Source organism: Sander lucioperca, chromosome 4, assembly GCF_008315115.2.
Source record: "Sander lucioperca isolate FBNREF2018 chromosome 4, SLUC_FBN_1.2, whole genome shotgun sequence".
NCBI classification, from domain to species: Eukaryota; Metazoa; Chordata; class Actinopteri; order Perciformes; family Percidae; genus Sander; species Sander lucioperca.
Window position 1 is genome coordinate 7,936,063 of NC_050176.1, and position 19,030 is coordinate 7,955,092.

Below are 19,030 nucleotides of genomic sequence, written 5' to 3' on the forward strand. Positions count from 1 at the left end.
TATACACATGTATGCAGAGCAGCCCACATTTACTCTACTGTTAACTATAAACACTAGGGGTGTGCAAAAAAATCAATTCCCATTCGTATCGCGATTCAAGTGCAACCGATTTCAAAATCGATTCATAGAATTCCAAAAATCAATACATTTATTTTTAAAATTGTATGTCTACTGCAATCACATGGGAAAAGTAACTACATTTACACACTTTGAATCGTTTTTTTTTTTAAATTGAATCATGTTTGAATCGATATTAAATCGAATCGTGACATTTTCTGAATCGTGCACCCCTAAAACACTGAATTTATATTTACTTCAGAACAACAGCTGTACAGACAGCTGTTGAAGTTAATATTTGGGCTGGGCAATGTGGGGAAAAAAAAATAATTAGAAGTTCTTTGACATTGATATACATCCCAATGTCTCATACTTCTAAAGGGTTGTTTAAATTCCCAAGTATTTCAGAAAGATAACCTGAGAGAAATAGAGTAGAATCCATGATAGAATCAAAAAGATGCACAATAAGTTATATAAATATACTGCCCATCCCTGGAGGTAGACCTACTGTATAAACTTGTGGTGCTGTAGATCAGTGGTTCCCAACCACACGGGCTCACAACATAGAAGGGTAGAAAAAAGAAACCTGTTTTTGCTACACAGTTAATTTTTCAAGCTTTTAGCTAATCATTGCTTGTTTTTTTTGTTTTTTTCCTTCTTTTAAACTACTGAATAAAGTTTAAGTATTCAAATGCAGCGATCTGAAAAGAAAAACACTTTTTAGTTAATCTGGTCACAACCTGTAGACTGATGCAACATGTGAGAAATAGACCGAGCTTTGCTTTAAGGGTTCATAAGGTTAAAAGGTTGGGAACCACTGCTGAAGATCCTCCTGAGAGGCAGGGATCTCTAATTGTACTGTTAAAAACAAGCACATACAATGCTAATACCAATGCTTGGTGCATTTTATTTACCAACACGAAGATCTAAATGCTGTTTTTAAAGCCTTTTCTACACTTTTAGGATTAAAATTCTCCGTATGCAGCCTCAGTACAGTAAAGACATAAACAAAATGAGTCTGTACTGAGGGCAGGAAAGTCCCTGGTGCTGCCAGTGAAGGAACCGCATCTCCTCTCAAGTAGAAAAACACAAAACATGACACCACACTGAAACTCAGCACCTCTTTCAACTCACACTCCATATCCTTCATCACTGCAAACACAAAATGAAGACTGACTATAATATTACGTTTTAATCCCTAAAACACCTGAAACCATGTGATTACTGACAGAATCCCATGATGCGTCATTGCTACGGATTTAAATAGTTGGAACTGGACACTTTTCATTATGCCAAATCTCTGTGCCATGGCTGGACACACACACACACACACACACACACACACACACACACACACACACACACACACACACACACGACGGTGCCAAATGGCCACTATCAATCGAAGGTTTATTGACCGATAGATTTGATTGTTTTACTCTGTGTTCCTCACCTTCAGTGCTTTTAATTGAAGCCATAACTGTTCATACATGTTGACGCTCGTTCTTATCACATTATTTAAAAATGAGAATACACTGGAGATGTCTTGCTACTGAATAGTGATAACACTGATTACCAGGTTTCTGAGATTGCACTTATTCAAATTCAGTCTTGTAATTTGTATCAATTTAAACCGGTTGATAATAGAGGCTTGGACACTGGCTGGTAAAGTGAAGTTCAACTTACTTATAATTTATTTGCAAAATTAGATCAAAGAAATGTGTTGATTAGAGATAAAGAGGATCATCATATTACACTACATGGTCTCAGTCTGAGCTGTTTGGATCTTACAGTTCTTTACCAATGGTCAGTACGACGTGTAAGCATTTCCATTTGAAACGCAGTCGGTCACTAATGAAGTTTTAGTTATATTCGTTTAATTATGTGCATAGTTTTGAAGACTTGTTTTTGCAGGAAATGCCTTTTTATGATCACTGTTCTGGAGCCACATATTAAATTCTTCCATATGTGTAGTCTTCCTTTAGGTCTTAATGCTTCTGTTTTAGATGGAGGTATTTCAGTCACAGGCTACAGGCAGATGCTAGCTGGTTATTATACAAGGACTTCCATACTGGTGCAGTGCACAGATTTGACATTAGAAGACTAACTCTGGGGTTTAACCGATACTGCTGTGAAGGTCAGGGCTCACTTTATTGTGAGACATGAGAAAGGTTAGTAGAAGTGAGGATTCAATATCAGGTTATTCTGGGTATTCACTGTTTATTGTTGTTGAAACTGTCATGAGCTATGGTATGGAAGTGTGTGTGATTTAAATCTTCATAGCTGTGCTGTATATTGATGTCAGTCAGTGTTTAAGACAGTCACTGAGCCTCACTGTAATGTCACAGGCTTAACGATGTTGACATGTTTAGGACACATTCAGTAGTTTTCTGACAGTTTCTTGGACTGTAAATCTAAATGGAGGACAGAACATAAATGCTATCAGAAAACTTTATTTCCACTCATGTCCATTTTAATCTCTTTATTGTATTCAGTCAGTTCTTGGCTTGCTGCCCTGCTCTCCACTGTCAAATAGCATAAAGGCTGATTTTTGTTTAATAACTGAATTGAAAGCAGTGAGCCAGGTAGGAATCTGCATCCAGCGCTTTCACCTTAATTGACTCTTAAGCAGATTCTTGCCCTTTACTACTGTTGATTCCAGCAAGAGAAATTGCCATTACCGTCACCCACTAATGTGTCCTCTTTATTAAAGCCTATGTGTAGCAACAGAGAAGCAAGCAGGTGTTTACGCTTATGTATGTCTGCTTTCCAGTCCTCCAGGTAGGACACATTATGTTGACTGCATTTTTGACAAGCTGGACTTTTTAAATGTGCTTTCTTACATGTCTGTGTAGTGTTTTTGTAAGCATTTGTGTATATTGTTTTGAAAGACTGCTCACTGTAATGAAGGGAAACTCCACTTTACTTTTGTACTTTAGAGATTTAGAAGTATAGTAGTCCTTTAAGAGTCATATATAGATTTTTATTGAATAGAGAATGAAGGATGTTGGTTGTAAATGGTAGATTTTATTTGTTGTACGTAAATTACTTTCTTCTTCCTTATGTCCAGTCAACAGAAATGATGAGCTGCATGACTACAAGGTCAAACTGAACACAGTAGGCTGAAGTAGGAGTGTGTTACTTGGGCTCAAAGTTATTAAATCTCACATTTTAGATATTAATTTATTGAAAATGAAGTGAGGCATTTGAGTACTAATTTAAATGGCTTGAGGAACCTGTTGAAATGAAGTAAATGGGCACTCTCGCTTGTGGGATCATGGCAGCTTGTTTTAAAATGTAAAGTTGTCCTTGTTTATTCTGGGCTTTCTGAAAAACAGAAATTTGTGATTGTGTGTAATTATTTCAATGAAATGTTTCATGTAAATAAAATGTTTTTTAATTACGCTTCTGGACTTCTTTATAACAACAAAAGGATGTTAAAAATGTGTGAACTGTTGTAAAAAATGTAAATCTTGAATATTTACAATCTCTCTTATAAAATCTTTTAAACATTAACACACTGAACAAAATAAAGTGACAATAGTGTGCAGCAAACAAGAATTAAATGGACTTAGCACAATATACAGCATATATTTTTTTTTTTTACATAACTTGACTATTGAACTTTGTTTTTGAAACCAACACTGGTCACAGTGTATTATGAAAACAGAAGCCTCTTCAGCTTTAAATGTGAAAAAACCCAACAGGTCCTGAATGCATCAAGTCGTTTAGGCTGAAGTATCACATATTTTACAGTCATGTGACAGCTCGGGTGTTTCTGCTCAGACATCCAGACACAAGAAACCAGATGTTCAGATGCTCAGAATCTCCCATAAACTCAACGACCCATTCTGCTTAATAACTATCTTAAGGATTTATCTGCAGCGTCCTGTGTGATCTAAATTGGTGCGGTCTCTTTTCACAAGCTGTTTATCCCTCTACCAACCATCAAGGATGGTGTATCCCAGAGACAGATGTCATATGTGCGCCAATACACACCACTGATATCTCATCACTCTGTTGTCTTGTGTGACAGCAGCAGCTGCTGCAGGTAGTCTGTAGCGCTGCAGCTAGACGGCTCCTCGCTGCCCAGAAACAACAGCCTGTTATAGTCGGCCTGAGGAACCTCGCACGTGATCCTGAAACAAACAGGAACACATACAAATATATATGAATCAGGCGACCTAAGAAGACTGTTGCAAAGTTACTGAGATCTGACTATTTAATGTGAGGAATGTTTGTCTTTGGCTAGATCTGTCACTTATCTTTTTCATTGTTTACATTTTACTCCCCCAGAGGGCGCTGAGTGATTGAAAACTGTCTTAAAAGCAGCTAGAGAGCAACGAATGAAGAAATGTAAATCAGTATATTACCAGTCATAGATGTCCTCTGTGTCGGGGGTCACCTGCACCCACTGACCGATGGACCACATCCTTACCACGTCAGAGGCATCTTGGTTATCCCTGCTAGCCTCTGCGTGTACATTAGGAATGTCCTCGTAGCACAGGAAGTAACTGATTGGGACGGTGGTAATAAAAGATTAATAACAGGATGTATAGTGGAAGTAAGATGGGTGTTCATATATCTTAGTATCAATCAGAGGAAAAACGGTCTATCAAAAATGTAGAAACAGAAAGTAAAAAAACCAAATAAGAGGGTGGAGCTATCATCCAGACTCACTACACTGTGTCGCCGACTATTTCTGCCTCGCTCTCTTCATCTGTCTGCTGCTCGTCTCGGAGTCTCTCCACGTTCCAGCGCATGCGTTTGTACAGGCCCGTGTCGACCCGGGCCAGGTACGGCGTGGGCTTACAGTAGCGAAACGTGGTCACCCTCAGAGGACCGAGCTGGCTCTGACCGATGCAGAAGTGAGACACACTTTGAAACAAACGGGAGATTGGGGAAGAGGATGGTTAGATGGTGAGAGGATATGAAAATGGATTGGTCCCTGCAGTGAAATCCAATGTTATAGAGATAAAGGTCATCCTGCATGGATCAACTGTTTCCATAGCATACTGACACATGTACAGTATGAGGCACAGCATGAGTTTCCTCTTCTACAACCTTCCCTGATAAATTGAAGGTGTTACTGTAACCTTAGTAGGGCCTGAAATTAGTAAACACAACTATGCTGTGAGGTAGCTAGAGAACACTGAGGAAGCTATACATGGAAGAGACAGGTACCTGGCAATAAGCTATAACGATGAAGCAGATCCTACACTAAAAAGAGCAATAGTTTGATATTGTTCAGGAAATGTATTCAGTGGAAAGGTTGATGAAAGATTTTTGACAGAAATGAGGAAAAGTGGATAATTTACACGAAACCAAATATTGCATGAGTTAATTAAACGTTTGAATTTGGGATAATTAAATGCATATACTGTATGTACAGTATGTCTTACTATCCCATGCAGGCTTTCTGCTCTTTCATGTTTTTGTGCTACTGCCACATGTTAAAATGAGTAAACATGTATTGGTAGAAACATGTGTTGTTCCTCTGAGTGTGTGTGTGTGTGTGTGTGTGTGTGTGTGTGTGTGTCTACCTGTTAGGCTCGGTCTCGTCCAAACAGAGGACATTGTAGCTGGCGTAGGTCAACACCAGCTGCTCCAACCTGTCACACAGCTGCTGAGAGAAGTCCAACAGCTGCACGCGCTACACATACACACACACACACACACACACACACACACACACACACACACACACACACACACACACAGTAAGGTTAAACTCAACTTGTAGCTGTTAATGTTTTCACACAGTGCACAGTCTCATTCAGCAACAGATAGTGTGCCTTCCTCGTTGCATTGCAGGAGTTTTTATACGATCACGAAACACGCATTCCCCACCCTTGTGATACAAAAGCTGCTTACAGAGTTGCTGAATTACTCACTCCTATCTGAAATAAACATACATCAATGTAAGGCATATTGTCTGTAGGTAGCTGGTGTCTAGCCAAGCAGTTTCGGTTTTATGACATGACGTTTAAATAAATTCAACAGGAACATCTCTTTCCAGAAAAAGAATTCCATTACTTAATGCTTAATGCTTGACTCTTTAATGCACATATCTCGGATTTCGCAGAGACTATTTTTTTTCAGTAAAAAGTAGTTCCAATGTTAGTTCGAAAACCAAATGAAACCAAAACGATCACCACTGGTGAGAAAATGTCTTTTAACGAGTGGGTGCATCAGCCTTTTAAAACACATACCCTTGTGTAGACGTCAAAAGGCAGTGGGGTGTGCTGAGACACGGTGCTTGTGGATTCCAGGTGGTTAAAGAAAGGCTGACAGATGTACAGGAAACTCGGCACTGCAGCAGCAAGAGCCTCGCTCTCTAGATGACCCTGTCTACAAAAACACAAAAAGAATCCTAAAATAGCAGATATACCCTGGTAACATTAATGCATTATGACTAGCCAGGACCCTACCCATCGACAAGGCAGTCGTGTAAGTCATCTGCTTTGCTCATGAGGAACTGGAGCTGCAGCTCAATGGACTGGAGGTGTCTCTCAATCCATCTCATCTCCAGACAGTTGCAGGCCTCACAGTCACAGCTGCAGGCCATATGATCACCACAGGGTGGAGCCAGAGTAACGACAGCCAACAACGACAGTGGCTCCTCCACCTCTGAAACCCCAATGAATTTTAAAAGACACAACAGAAAGAAAATGGTCTCATAAACTGTAGAATATAGAGCATATAGACTACTACCACATTTCCCCCCTCTATTTTCAATTCAAAATACAAATAACTACCAAATGAATTTAAAGCAGTGGTTATTTGGGTTGTTTTAACAAATAACAACAGTATGAGTAGTTAAATTGAGTAATATAAGTTTTTTTTAAATGACACATCAATGTTTTCAAAGTATGATGGGAATAGCATTAATATTTGACCTCCTTGTCCAGTGTTAAGACTCTCCCTGCAGTCTGAATCCCTCTCGCCGCTCATGTCCTCCTGCAGGCCCCCAAACGAATGTTGTTCCGGTGAGTTTGGCTGCACCTCAACCTGAACTTCAATGTCTGTCATGTTTTATGCTGTAGATAAGTTGGTATTTCTTTGAAAACCTGTTGGAAATAATACGCCACATTAATTATTTTAGAGCCGTCATACACTGAATGACCTGTCAACTCTGCCGCCTTCGTCTCATCTAAAATGACTGGACTCGAGACGGCGGGTGTAAAAGCCCATTTAATGCTAGCGAGCTAGCTAACTATCGCGATGCTAGCAATACACGCAAGTTTTAGCAAAGTCACGTTTACATTAATAACCTGGGATAACGACTGTATACCAGTCGGCTAATTGAGGTTTTGACTTAATCAATCCACAAGATTATTAAATATCTAATCACGCTGCAGTCTGTTGATTTTAATAGCAAATGAGCGATTAATCTAACTTGCTGTTACCTTCTTTTCACCGTCGTCTGTCACCGCTCTTTCTGGTTGATCTTGCTGCGTTTTCTAAAAAAACAACAACTGCGGATTAAAGTTAATGGTCTCAGCAAGAATTATTAAACACAAAGCAACTATTTTCATTGTTTGCTTTTGTTGGGGGTCTACAATACAAAAAGATGACTAAATATTTTAAACAAAATTACTTTTTTAACGTTTTTTATGTTAGAGCTGAACCAATTATGCTAGCTCCATTAATGTCAGAAAAGAATCAACAACTAGCTTAGCTACTCGCTAAAGTAATTTCTCAAATGTTAGGTTTCGCTGTTTTTCTCTATTTTATATAATTGTAAATTTAACATATTTTTGCACAAACCAACTTGTACCTAAAATGTTAATAGGCTAGTGTGTATTGTTTGTCTTTCAGTCTTGCTTGCCTGACATAATGATAGCAATGTAATATCATACTAAAGTAATGAGGAAAAAGACCAAAAATTATCATTTTAACATAGCCATTGTAGATCTTTAAATATATATGTGTATTAAATAGCATGTCAACATGTATAACAAATAGCCTATTGCTTTCTAATAACAATGTCATATAAGATACGAGGTGTATCCTGGAGCATCAGAAGTATTGCCAAAGTAAGTTTTCACCCACATGGAATTTGCCTTGGTGTGTTTTCATCATACAATAAACATATTAAAATGTAATAAACAATAGAGCAAAGTACTGCAACAGTTAAGACCAAAAATATAGAATAGAAATATTACAATAGCAAATATGTAAAAGACACTATAACAAAGATGTACAATATAACTGACTGTTCTATGGCTGTGCATTTGTGTGCAGGGTGTGTGGAATATTAATCTGGATGTGCAAAAGTTCACAGTAATATGCGCAATGGTCAGTGTGTTAATGTAACGTGTATTGACGTTGGTTGGGGGGTTAAGAGTCTGTCAGAGTCTGTTCAGTGGGGGTCTCTGGCCTTGTTGATGAGGCCCACAGCAGTCGGAAAGAACTGCATTGGGTTTACTGTCTGTTTCTGTGTCCTTCCTATCTTTCTGCCATCTAATTTTCATCATGCAAATCAGTTATGCAAAACGCAATGTGTCCAGTTCAACTTATCTATCAAATCTACAAAAGACACCCACTCACACCACCATAACATCACCTAACCCCATTAGGAGCTTTACTCTGTCTCTCTACCTCTCTATCACACCAACACACATTACTACTTTTTCTGTTAAATGAGATCAACTTCAGTTGTGTCTTATGTTTTTTTTTAACAGAAATACACAGGGTAGCATACTTTAGACTTGAAACTTGGACTAGAGTCAGATTTAGCATGCAATTTTAGTTGTTTATTGATTATTTTCAGAATATGCCATCCTTTTGACAATGTCCACAATGGCTAAAAAAAGTCTACTATACCTGCTAAACATCTGGACATTGTCATTGTGAGCATAGCATGCTTATGTTAGCATTTCATGCGAAGCTGTAACTAAGTATAAGTACAGCCTCAGAGCTGCTAGCGAGGCTGTAAACTAATTCTGGATTACACTACATTTATCAGATGGCTATACCTGTAATTACAAATTAATATTTTACATACAACTTTATTAATTTGTAAATTAATATACTTTGCTATAGGTAAGACAACACAACACGATGTTAAACAGTTCAAATTAGCTCCATCCCATATAAAATGCTGATTACCTGTTAATACACTAATAAAAATCTAACAATTTAACATTGAATTACAATTTGTCTCTAAACTGAGCTTTTCTGCATAGTGAGTACTATTTTGGTAATTAAAGTAGATTTTGATGATCATATACCTTTAATGAAATAAAGTTTTGAATTCAGGACTTTTACTTGTAGGTTATTATTTGTTTTACATATTTAATGTTACAAAAGAAAAGTTACAGTTGACAACGACAGTTAGCGCAGGTCACATGACACATCCGGGCGCGCCTCCGTCGCCCAGCCGTGGACCAATGAACCGCAATAAACGCCTGATTGGCTCGCCCTGACATTCTTACCCTAACCATAACCAATCCCTCTCCTCTTGCCTAAACCTAACCAACCCAACCAGAGCAGGCAACGAGTACTAGCCATTCAGGGATGAGTTCCCTTATGAATATTCATGACTCTTCCCCTACCATCCTGCAAAAAAAAATGTAGCCGCCCGGGTGGCATTGCTCGAGCGTCGGGAGCGCGCAGCAGAGTCTATCGTACAAGTGGTATGTGCTTCTCTCCCGTCAGTTACTCTCTGTTTGAATGCGATGATGTGTTGTCTTCACTCATCCCATTTACTGTAACGAAGAACCATTTTTAATGTGCGTTTTTGACTTCATCCAGCGGGATATTTAACGGGCAGATTAGCTTTCTATTGTCCCTCGTTTTGACTGTATGAATGGCTCGTGAAGGACTGACAGGCGGCTTTTTGTGTGGCATGTGATAGCGACAAGAGACTGAGGCGTGTTCGTGTTTCACGGATGTTACCGGGAAAAGAAGAGAGGGAAGAAGGAGCTTTCTTTCATTTTATGTTGCCTGTGGATGTGACTTTATCTCCGTCTGGGTTCAGCAGGACATGACGGAGGAGCGCCGCCGGTGGATTTTATGGGGCTCTTGCTAGCTGTTGAATGGCAAGATGAACAATGACTGTTGAGCCTAATAGTTTTGTTTGGATGCTGTTATGTGAATGCCTTGTTTTTAAACGCGCAGACAGTAAACGCATTTTTATTTTTGTGAAGTGAGAGCTAACGTTGGTGAAACTGAACACAGCACGGGGAGGATCAATTCAGGCGCGGCCAGGCAGGCAAACAATGCGGATTACCTCTTGACTGTTTTGCCTTTGTGTCATACAGACCGTATAAAGTTTGAGATAACACTCACAAGACGAATACCCGGTCCTTTTTTAATAGTCATTTTATTTTATTGTCTTGGAAAAGAGACAACTACAAACTGGCTGACAACAGAGCAACAGGGACAACGATGGCGAACGACTCCATACAAGTAAGTTGATGAAGTTGGATGCCCTGCAACCTGCTTGCATGGTCTATTTTTATAGACCATGCATTTTTTTTTTTTTTTTTTAACATGATCTTGGGTGGTCTTCTGACTCTTCCTCTTTATGTCGAACACCACCCCACCCCAAATGAATACTTTAAACCAGTGGTTGCCACTCCCAGTGTGTTTAAGGGGACACATGTGTCCCCTTAAAATGAACCAACTACTGGTGACCCCCTCATAGCATGGCCTGTCTTGTGATCAGTTCAACTAATCTGACAGATTACTATAGGCTGAAGAGGTAAAAGTATTGCAAAAGCATGAAATAGAGAAATATCAGGGAAAAAAAGAAACAATTTATGTAACTAATGTTTTTTTCTCCCTCAATCATCTTGTGACCCCTGACATTTTTCTGGCTCCCAGCCCCTAAGTTGGGAACCACTGGTTTAAACCATAAACCACAAAATGGATCAAATATAAATCAATTAGAGAACAGTGTACATTGAAATATATATTTTACAATATACTGTTACGTAACCTCTGTAGGTAGATTCAAACAACTTGGGAAAAGCACCATCATGAGATGCATTAACAGAGCTAATGCATTTAAAGTGGGTGGGTGACATCCCTATATGTTGGGGGGGCTCCCTGGAGGCTTCTCGAGGATCTTTGGTGGCCCTGGGACCCCACTTTGATGAACCACCAACCACTCAGTTGAATTGGAAATGGATAGTTTGTCATTTGTAAATAATGTATGATGGGACACTTTCTGGTTTTGGAGAGGGCTCGTGCAGAGAGCTCAAGCAGTGTTCAGTCACCTTGGTGTTGTACTGTGGATTGTACTGTATGTGCCATGATGTAGGTCTATCTAACTCGAGCTTTGTGCCTTTTAAAATGTTTAGTGTGGAGATACAGAGAGTAAAGGCAGGCATAATAGTGGTGTTTGCTAAAACACAACGCACACACACACACCCCATTCCCAACTCCAATTAGGCATTACTTGTTCGTGAAAGCATTAGTGTGCAGGAAGGGCTGCTAGTTTTGCATTTTACTGGTAGTAGTGGTGTGCCGAGGTAAAACCCCCACTATTTCCTGATGTAGCATGTAGGCAAGAGATTATTTGATCTTTGCTTTGCTCTTAAGAGTCACAAAGCTTAAAGTGACACTATAAAGTAAAACATCTACATTTTTTTTTTTAATTCTTAGGACAGAGAGTGAAGAGGCAGATAAGCATTATGAAATTCATACCACTGAACTTAGTGAGCCATTGTTCCAGTAGAGCTTGACACACTGTGACATTTTAGTCTAAGCAAGTGTCGTGTATCACTTGACCTGCTGAGGTTCTAGCCATGTCATGCAGGTGTATGGGCCTCACCTGTTTGTTCTGCAATTACACATTCTTGTTTGTAATTTAGGATCTCTGTCAGTCAATTGTGAAGGAAGGCAGTGAAACATGAGACAAGTTAGCATTGATATACAATATAATTAGAAGTAGCCAAGTGAGAGACAGGTGCATGTGAAAATGCACAAGTGGGACAATAGTGGGAATCAGGTTTAAGCTGACCAAGAACATGCAGGTTAAAAAGGTGTGTGTGTGTGTGTGTGTGTGTGTGTGTGTGTGTGTGTGTGTGTGTGTGTGTGTGTGTGGTCATAAAATGCTGACTAAACTGACTGCCCACTTCTCTTCCATCAACCATTTCTCCCATATTTGGCATTTTCCTCCATTGCATTATAAATAACACTTATTTATTATTATATTATAGTTTATTATGTTTTGATACAGGCACATGTGATAATTTATGTTCTCACAGGATTTTACTAGTTGTTCAGTAGGTGTTCGTTTTGGATCCTCAAGACTTTTATTTTTGGTGGAAATCAGCCATTGTCTGTGGTTCAAGTATTTGTCCTCAGGTCTGTTCTCAGCTCCACAGTCCAGTATGCAATTCAACACCTTAGAGCTGAAATAATCAGTCGAATAATCTGTTAATAAGAAAATGAATCAGCAGCTATTTTGACAAGCGATGAATCGCTTGTCAAACAATTAATCAATTACAAAAGAGAATAATCTGCAGACTAACAAGTCATTTAATAAAATCGTTAGTTACAGCCTGATAACATTTTTCTTTGACATGTCTCCATACACGTGGGCAATGTCTCCACTGACTGTTCCTTTTTTATCATTTTTTCCCTCTTTAATTAGCTACAGGAAGTCATGAACTCCAGCACGTGTCAGTAGTAAAATGAACCACAGTCTGTGTTTAATTGGGCTGCTTACTGTAAGTGTAGCATGTTATCTGACTGCTTTCAAAAGCTTTGTGCCGGGTTAGTTTGCCACTCTAATCGGGTAGAATTGTAGCTTAATGTCCCCAGGCTAGACAGCTTAGTTATTTAACCGATGTAAAAGTTCCTTTTCACTCTCTCTGTGCCAACTGACTTGTGATGTCTTTTCCCCCAAAACACAACAGAACTGCTATCATCAGCAGGCAAACGGTATCAAGGTGCTTGAAAGCAGTTCTGACATTTTTTTTTCCTTCATGTGCAATGCTGCTTCAGTTTGTTTTGGCCAAACCCTCATGAGGCTCACAGACAATAAGTGGTCAAAGAAGGAAAGCTGGAGATGGACAAAGCTCCAGGTCTCCCTTTGGTCTTTGATGTACAGCAGGAAACAAGAGAGGGTGCTTTGGGTGTCAGTGGCTACTGTGTTGACAACACTGGAAACCATTATTCCACCTTTTGTCCTCATAACCTTTTGTTGCTAGTCCAGAAACAAGAGAAAAGGAATTAATCATCACACCATCACACTTTTTTAATTTAATTTTTTAAAGCATGAGTTGTTTTTGCTATATGAAGTTAAAAAGATGCCCTGACACTTGGGATGTCAGTCCTGAAATCAGTCTTAACTTAAGACCCAGACTCAACAGGTGGGGCTGTGTGTTCGTCTCCATGTAGCTCTTCCTGTGTGTGGAGCGGACCCACCTGAATATTTTGTGTCCTGCTCTATGGTAACAATAATTCAGATTTGATTCTAGATGTCTCCTTTTTATATGTTTTAACAGCTACAGACCAATATTAATGCTTTAAAATAGTGTTCATATTTGTAAGCAAGCTCGGTGTGGGCAGCCAGAGACTATAGTAGGTGACTAGTGGGGCATTTTACCTCCAGACTTAACTGTGGCGTGTACTGGAACTGCCATAGTATCCATTCAGCAACATTTTCAGACTGAACCTGTAGAAAAGAGACTGTCCAATGGGACTGTAACTGAGATATTACTGGAGTTTGTCCATGCATTCTTAAGAGCACTCTACCGATTAAGCATTGTACTCCTTTAACATTGACTGACTCATAATGGACAGTTAAAAAAAACGATCAAAATCGATGCAGAGATATCGTCTTCTTTATTTCATACAATCTTCTTCTTTGTCAAAAACTGGTGCCTACATTACCTGCGATGCAACTAGACAACCGTCAGTTTGGTCGGAGATTCTGGTGTGTTCAGTGTTATGCTAGTAGCGGCTAAGGTAGCATTTTTTCATTTTCAAACTTGTAGTCTTCAGCCCCAGTTGACGCTGACTCAAGTGACATCAGTTGAGGCAGTTTATCAGACTTCATGCAGCTCCTTCTGGAGACACAAAAGGCTTAACACAACATTTTTACAGTACTCCCCAACACCTGTAAACAGACTTTAATGTGTAAAGAGTTCACCTTTAAGCTTCCATTATTGTAGATATGAAGCAGGCAGTGGAGATCTACACAGTACCCCTACTTTGGCATGCCATTTATTTCCCCCCACAGGAAGACGATATTAAACAGCCCCAATAGTAGTCTGAACCCAGTTGCGTCACACTTCCTGATAACAGTTAGAGGGGAGACAAGAATGGAATGGAGGGGGGGAATGTCACTGCTGCTTTTTTGACATGTTTTGCACTTTGTATGTTCACTGGAAAAGCCTAGACAACTGAGACACATCACAAAATGTACATGAGCACAAATGTTCACAAAGCACACACTCCAAAACACACAGATATAACAGCTGACACACACATAAAGAATCAGACACTCCAGAGAATGCATAGGAGTACTTCCCATAAGCCTTACCATGACGTAAGGAGACAGTTATGTGCACAAAGTAGGCTTTTCTCAGCGCTGCCCTGTGGCCATGTAGGCAGACAGAATTCACAACAATGCTCCAAGGAACAGTTGAGCAACTGGAGACTTGGAGAAAGGGCTAATATTCTCATTCATTTTTATGTCATGCATCTCAGTTTAATGAAATAATGTTGTCCAACAGGACTCCCTATCATATGACACCATTTCTCACATGAATAATGCTATATTTAGGCTTGTAACACATGATCATAACCTCTCATTGGCTCGACTGACTATGTGCTTTATGTTGTCTGACCCTCATGGAAATTACAGCATTTATATAACAGTTACCAACACTGTGTATAATGGAGTATTAAAGCAACTGAACATATTTAGGAATCAAGGAGAAAATGTTTTTTTTAATTCTCATGTGATCATGACCAAAACCGCTCTCATATACAGTAGCCAATGCTGTAGGAACAATATATGTTGCATCTGAGTGTTGGATACAGTTGGGCTACTGTCCTCTGATGGGCTCTATTCAGTGTCTCCATATGGTGTTCACATTACAGAAGCTCATCTGTGTCCCAGTCAGTCAGTGGCCATTTTCCAGCGCAGGGCTTATGTATGTACTTGCTAAGGGACAACTCAGTGTTGATATCATGGATGAGTTTGTTTCAAGTTTATTTTGTCATTCCAACTTTAAAAAAATAAATAAAGCTGAACTTATATGTAGTTTATTCAGGACTAACGTGTAAAAAACCAACAGAAATATCAAAATAAAACAACTTTAGTGTATGGGGGAAATTTAAGTGTTTTTGAAGGAAATTCAAAAGTTGTCTGGAGAACTACATTTTCATTTGTTACTTTTTTTATGAGATTAGATAAAAAAAAAAAAAAAAAAAGTAGTAGTTATAATCTTGGTGGCAGATAACGTATCCAGTCATCTGCAAAATGAACCACAAATGCTGCTAAATGCTAAATCCACTATGTTCACACGCTAGTCTCTAACTGTGTTGTTCTGCCGCTTGGTGCTCGGCAGGTAGTGTATACTGGGCTTTTCAGAGCTTTTCCTTTAAAAACAGCTGACTGCTGCTGTCAAAGACGGTGCGACGAGAGCAGTGAGAGTGAACCAAAACAGTAAAGTTGAGGGCTGGACAGCTAAACAATGAGCTGAAACTTGCTGTCAAGCTCCATAAAGCCGTGGGGAGCTACAGATTTAGGTGATAATTCTCTGTTGGTTTATAACTATCAGCGACCCCTTTAGAGCCACTTTAAGGTGCTAATAAAAATGGAAATATGAACATGTACATTTCCATGACACTTGGGCAACTCCATCTGTCTAGGAAGACCGTAGGATATGATCAAGAGCTCCTGAACAGCTTCTGAATTAGCTTAATGGTGGAATTGTTTTACAAGAACAACACTTTTGTTTTTAAGAGGAAGTTTGTTGACAGTTTAAAGTTGGCTACACACTTTTAATCCTGTTGACTAGCCGTGTTCAAACATCTTTCCCCGAAACTTTTATTTTTTCATTAGTGAAATGCAGTTGTGCAGCCCCATTATTGACTATAATGTCTTTCTTAAAGCATATCTGCATTATGCCTACTGCTGTAGCTGGATCATTGCTGCTCTGATGGGAGCAGTTCAGATGTGGGTAAGGCTTTGCTTTGGCCCGACGGTGGAGGGTTGAGGGAAGGGGAGGTCTAAAGGGCGCTATGCTGATGATGAGGCGCTACAGCCGCAGCAGTACAATAGGTTGTATTGTCTGACACCAGTAGCCCAGATCACATTCAGTTCACTGCGAGTTCATTTTCCTTATCCTGGCTGGAGCATGTTGGTGACCACACCCTCATTAACCAACCAACCCACCCAGCTGCCCACCCTCAGACTGGGTAGTAAAGCCCCATGTATCAAGTTTGGTTACTTAGTTAATGGCGTGCGGGTTGTTTTTGTCGGTGGAGGCTGAGGGTGAACACCCTCACGCAATCCTGAAATCCCTTGTGTATTTAAACCGTGTTTGGGCTTCATAGTTGGCCCCAGCAGCTGTTCTAAGCTGATGTTTCTCTGCATGGATTTTGCCCGTTTTCTTTATCTCTCACAGTTCGCCTTCCCTCTGTCCAAACATCCCATAATTCTCATGACCTCATCGCAATGTATTCCTGCTTCAAATGGACCCCTCCTTCTCTTTCCACACGCACGCACACACACTCACTCACTCACACTCACACTCACACTCACACACACACACTGTCATGACATCACCGATCACCCTTGGCCAGTGAACCCCACCAGCTTTCTCACTGAAGCTGGTGTTCTGTTCATCCTATGAGGCAGAATAGTTTACAGATGCTAAAGTTGTGTCTTCATGTCTGCATCAGAACAAATTTGGTACCACTCCTTTTTTTTATGTTTTAGTATGTGATGTTTTAATTATAACATGCAGTACATCCTCACTTTCCCTCTCACATGGCTGGTCAACACCAGCAGCCTTGCACTCTGACACACCTTGACCCTTGACCCTCCTCATTATGGCAGTGCCCAGGGCCACATGTATCGATCTCAGCCCTATCGCTCAGCGCGGACGTGCTGTTTAAACAGCCACTCGTAAACTATCTCTGGAGCTGCTGGAGGATTTTTTGCATAAATTGACAGCTTAAAATGCATGTGTCGAAAAAGCGATTTAAAGTGTAGTGACTGTGTTCCTTTCTTTAACTAAAAAATTAAACCTACAGGATGAAGAATGTATTAAATGGATAGTTATTGTTCTGGTGAACCTACCAGCAAATAAACTAAATAGTTTAGTCTGCCTCAAAATACTGTGCGTGTAAAACCCAACATTGAGCTGTCACATGCTTTCAGTTGTTGCATTTAAAGGTCAAAGATGTATTTTTAGTAGAAAGATATCGACAGAGAGCATTATATTATAATCTCTGGGAAGGTTTTCACTTTGGGGAAATGTACTCTTCCCCTAATAGGACAAGATATTTGAGGACATACAAGCTGATGCAATATTAGAGCTATGGTGACAACAAGCTTACTGGAGAAAAAAAATCAGGAAACGGCATGTTTTTACAGGGATTTAGTATTAATCATGTAGTTTATACATCTGTTTTTCATTGCTTCTGGTGTGGATGAAAAATATGTGCAGGACTTGGCGGCACATCAACAGTTTTTTTCCCCCTCCATAGCTTAAATGTACTTTTTAAGTTTTGACCACCTGCCACCCCTTAAGTGTACAATGTTCTCATCATTTTGCACACATGACTGTGATTCACGCATGGTGATTCCCCCACAGCAGGGGGTCGGCTGGTAAACGGTTTGTGAACAAAGAATATCGGCCAACTTAATGGGATAAACTAGGCATGGTTCCCTAGAGCAGTCCTTCTCAAAGTGGGGTCCGTGGCACTATGCCAGGGGGTCTGTAAAAGTTTCCAGATTAATTCATTTGAATTATGATGATATAAAAAATTTATATATTTTTTACGAAAGGCTTCATAGTTCAATGCATAATATTTTGATTTAAAAAAAAATATTAAATAGTTTATAGAGTACTTTCTAATCAAACAAATCTACAGCATAACACTCAGAATCTGCAAATATGTTTACTTTTACGTATTATATCTCTCTAATAAATGTCTCTTGTGTTGTTTATTACATAACAAAGACTGTAGAAGTATAAAAAATTAGCTACGCCAAATTATTTTAAGGGACTTACATGAGGGGGTCCCCGGTATAACGGGTCCTTGGCTGAGAAAAGATTGAGAAGCTCTGCCCTAGAGCTTGCACTGCAACGACAAACACAAGCGCTGATATGTGTAAACCTCATCAGGCAGTCAGGGGGATCCCTCCATCCATGTTAAACTTAAAGTAGAGCTCATCAAAGTGTTTTTTTTTATCTGACCATGTTTTGGATGTGTTGTTTGACACCAGTCAACTACTGGTTTATTTTGCATGTGTTGCTTTATTACGTTACCATCTGATTTAACAGGTGATAAACCACAAATTCAGTTCAGGTTCATTTTCTATTCTATAAAATAACTTTACAGTCAGTTAGTACGGCACAGTGGGGGGAAAGTGTATCTTGCTTGCCATGTCGCCATGGATTCAGAGGGAATTTGAATACAGTTTTTTGCCTTTTGGTTTGAGGATGGTTGCCAAAAGTAGTCTCTAAATAATATGCTGACTCTCCATTGCCAGGTTAAACCAACCTCAGTCACTTTTACCACAGAAAGCCCCTGGTGGACTGGGCAGACTTAGCAAGACTTGACGTCAGTATGTGGTCTTGTCGAAAAAACAATTGTGTGGGGAAAGTCTGTAGTGTTAAATGACGCTCTACAGTGTTCTGTGGCAGCATATAAAAAGATCACAGACTGATGGCGGAGTTTCCCAATGCAATATTGTGGGCTCCAAAAAAATTTCTGTCAAATTTTAGAAATGTAGTGGCTTAACCATGTAGTGTGTCAGGATGTGGTG

The 19,030-nt window shown here is 39.6% G+C and overlaps 2 protein-coding genes and 1 long non-coding RNA gene across 5 annotated transcripts in view; 2 read left to right on the plus strand and 1 right to left on the minus strand.

Moving 5' to 3' along the window:
• The first annotated feature begins 254 nt into the window (after window positions 1-254).
• On the plus strand, window positions 255-3,458 carry LOC116042876. Its single transcript, XR_004897064.1, has 2 exons — window positions 255-439; window positions 490-3,458. It is a non-coding gene; the product is annotated as an uncharacterized LOC116042876 (long non-coding RNA).
• Window positions 3,459-3,662: 204 nt separating this feature from the next.
• On the minus strand, window positions 3,663-7,672 carry c4h19orf67 (chromosome 4 C19orf67 homolog). Of its 3 annotated transcripts, none has more exons than XM_036000380.1 (8): window positions 7,464-7,672; window positions 6,957-7,125; window positions 6,489-6,687; window positions 6,270-6,408; window positions 5,601-5,710; window positions 4,738-4,935; window positions 4,431-4,571; window positions 3,663-4,196 (listed from the first exon to the last, which is right to left on the minus strand). In XM_036000380.1, the coding sequence occupies exons 2-8, from the start codon at window positions 7,087-7,089 to the stop codon at window positions 4,070-4,072; spliced, it is 1,047 nt and encodes a 348-aa protein (XP_035856273.1). In that variant the 5' UTR covers window positions 7,090-7,125; window positions 7,464-7,672; the 3' UTR covers window positions 3,663-4,069. The 3 variants fall into 3 exon arrangements, with proteins under 3 accessions (XP_035856273.1, XP_031145157.1, XP_031145156.1); XM_031289297.1 differs by having other exon boundaries at window positions 7,005-7,127; window positions 7,467-7,548; XM_031289296.1 differs by having other exon boundaries at window positions 6,957-7,127; window positions 7,467-7,548.
• Window positions 7,673-9,658: 1,986 nt separating this feature from the next.
• pkn1a (protein kinase N1a) overlaps window positions 9,659-19,030 on the plus strand; it is a 52,640-nt gene continuing 43,268 nt past the window's right edge. The window contains exon 1 of the mRNA XM_036000374.1: window positions 9,659-10,473. Within this exon, the coding sequence (XP_035856267.1) occupies window positions 10,453-10,473 (21 nt within the window). The 5' untranslated portion in view covers window positions 9,659-10,452. The remainder of the gene's footprint in view (window positions 10,474-19,030) is intronic.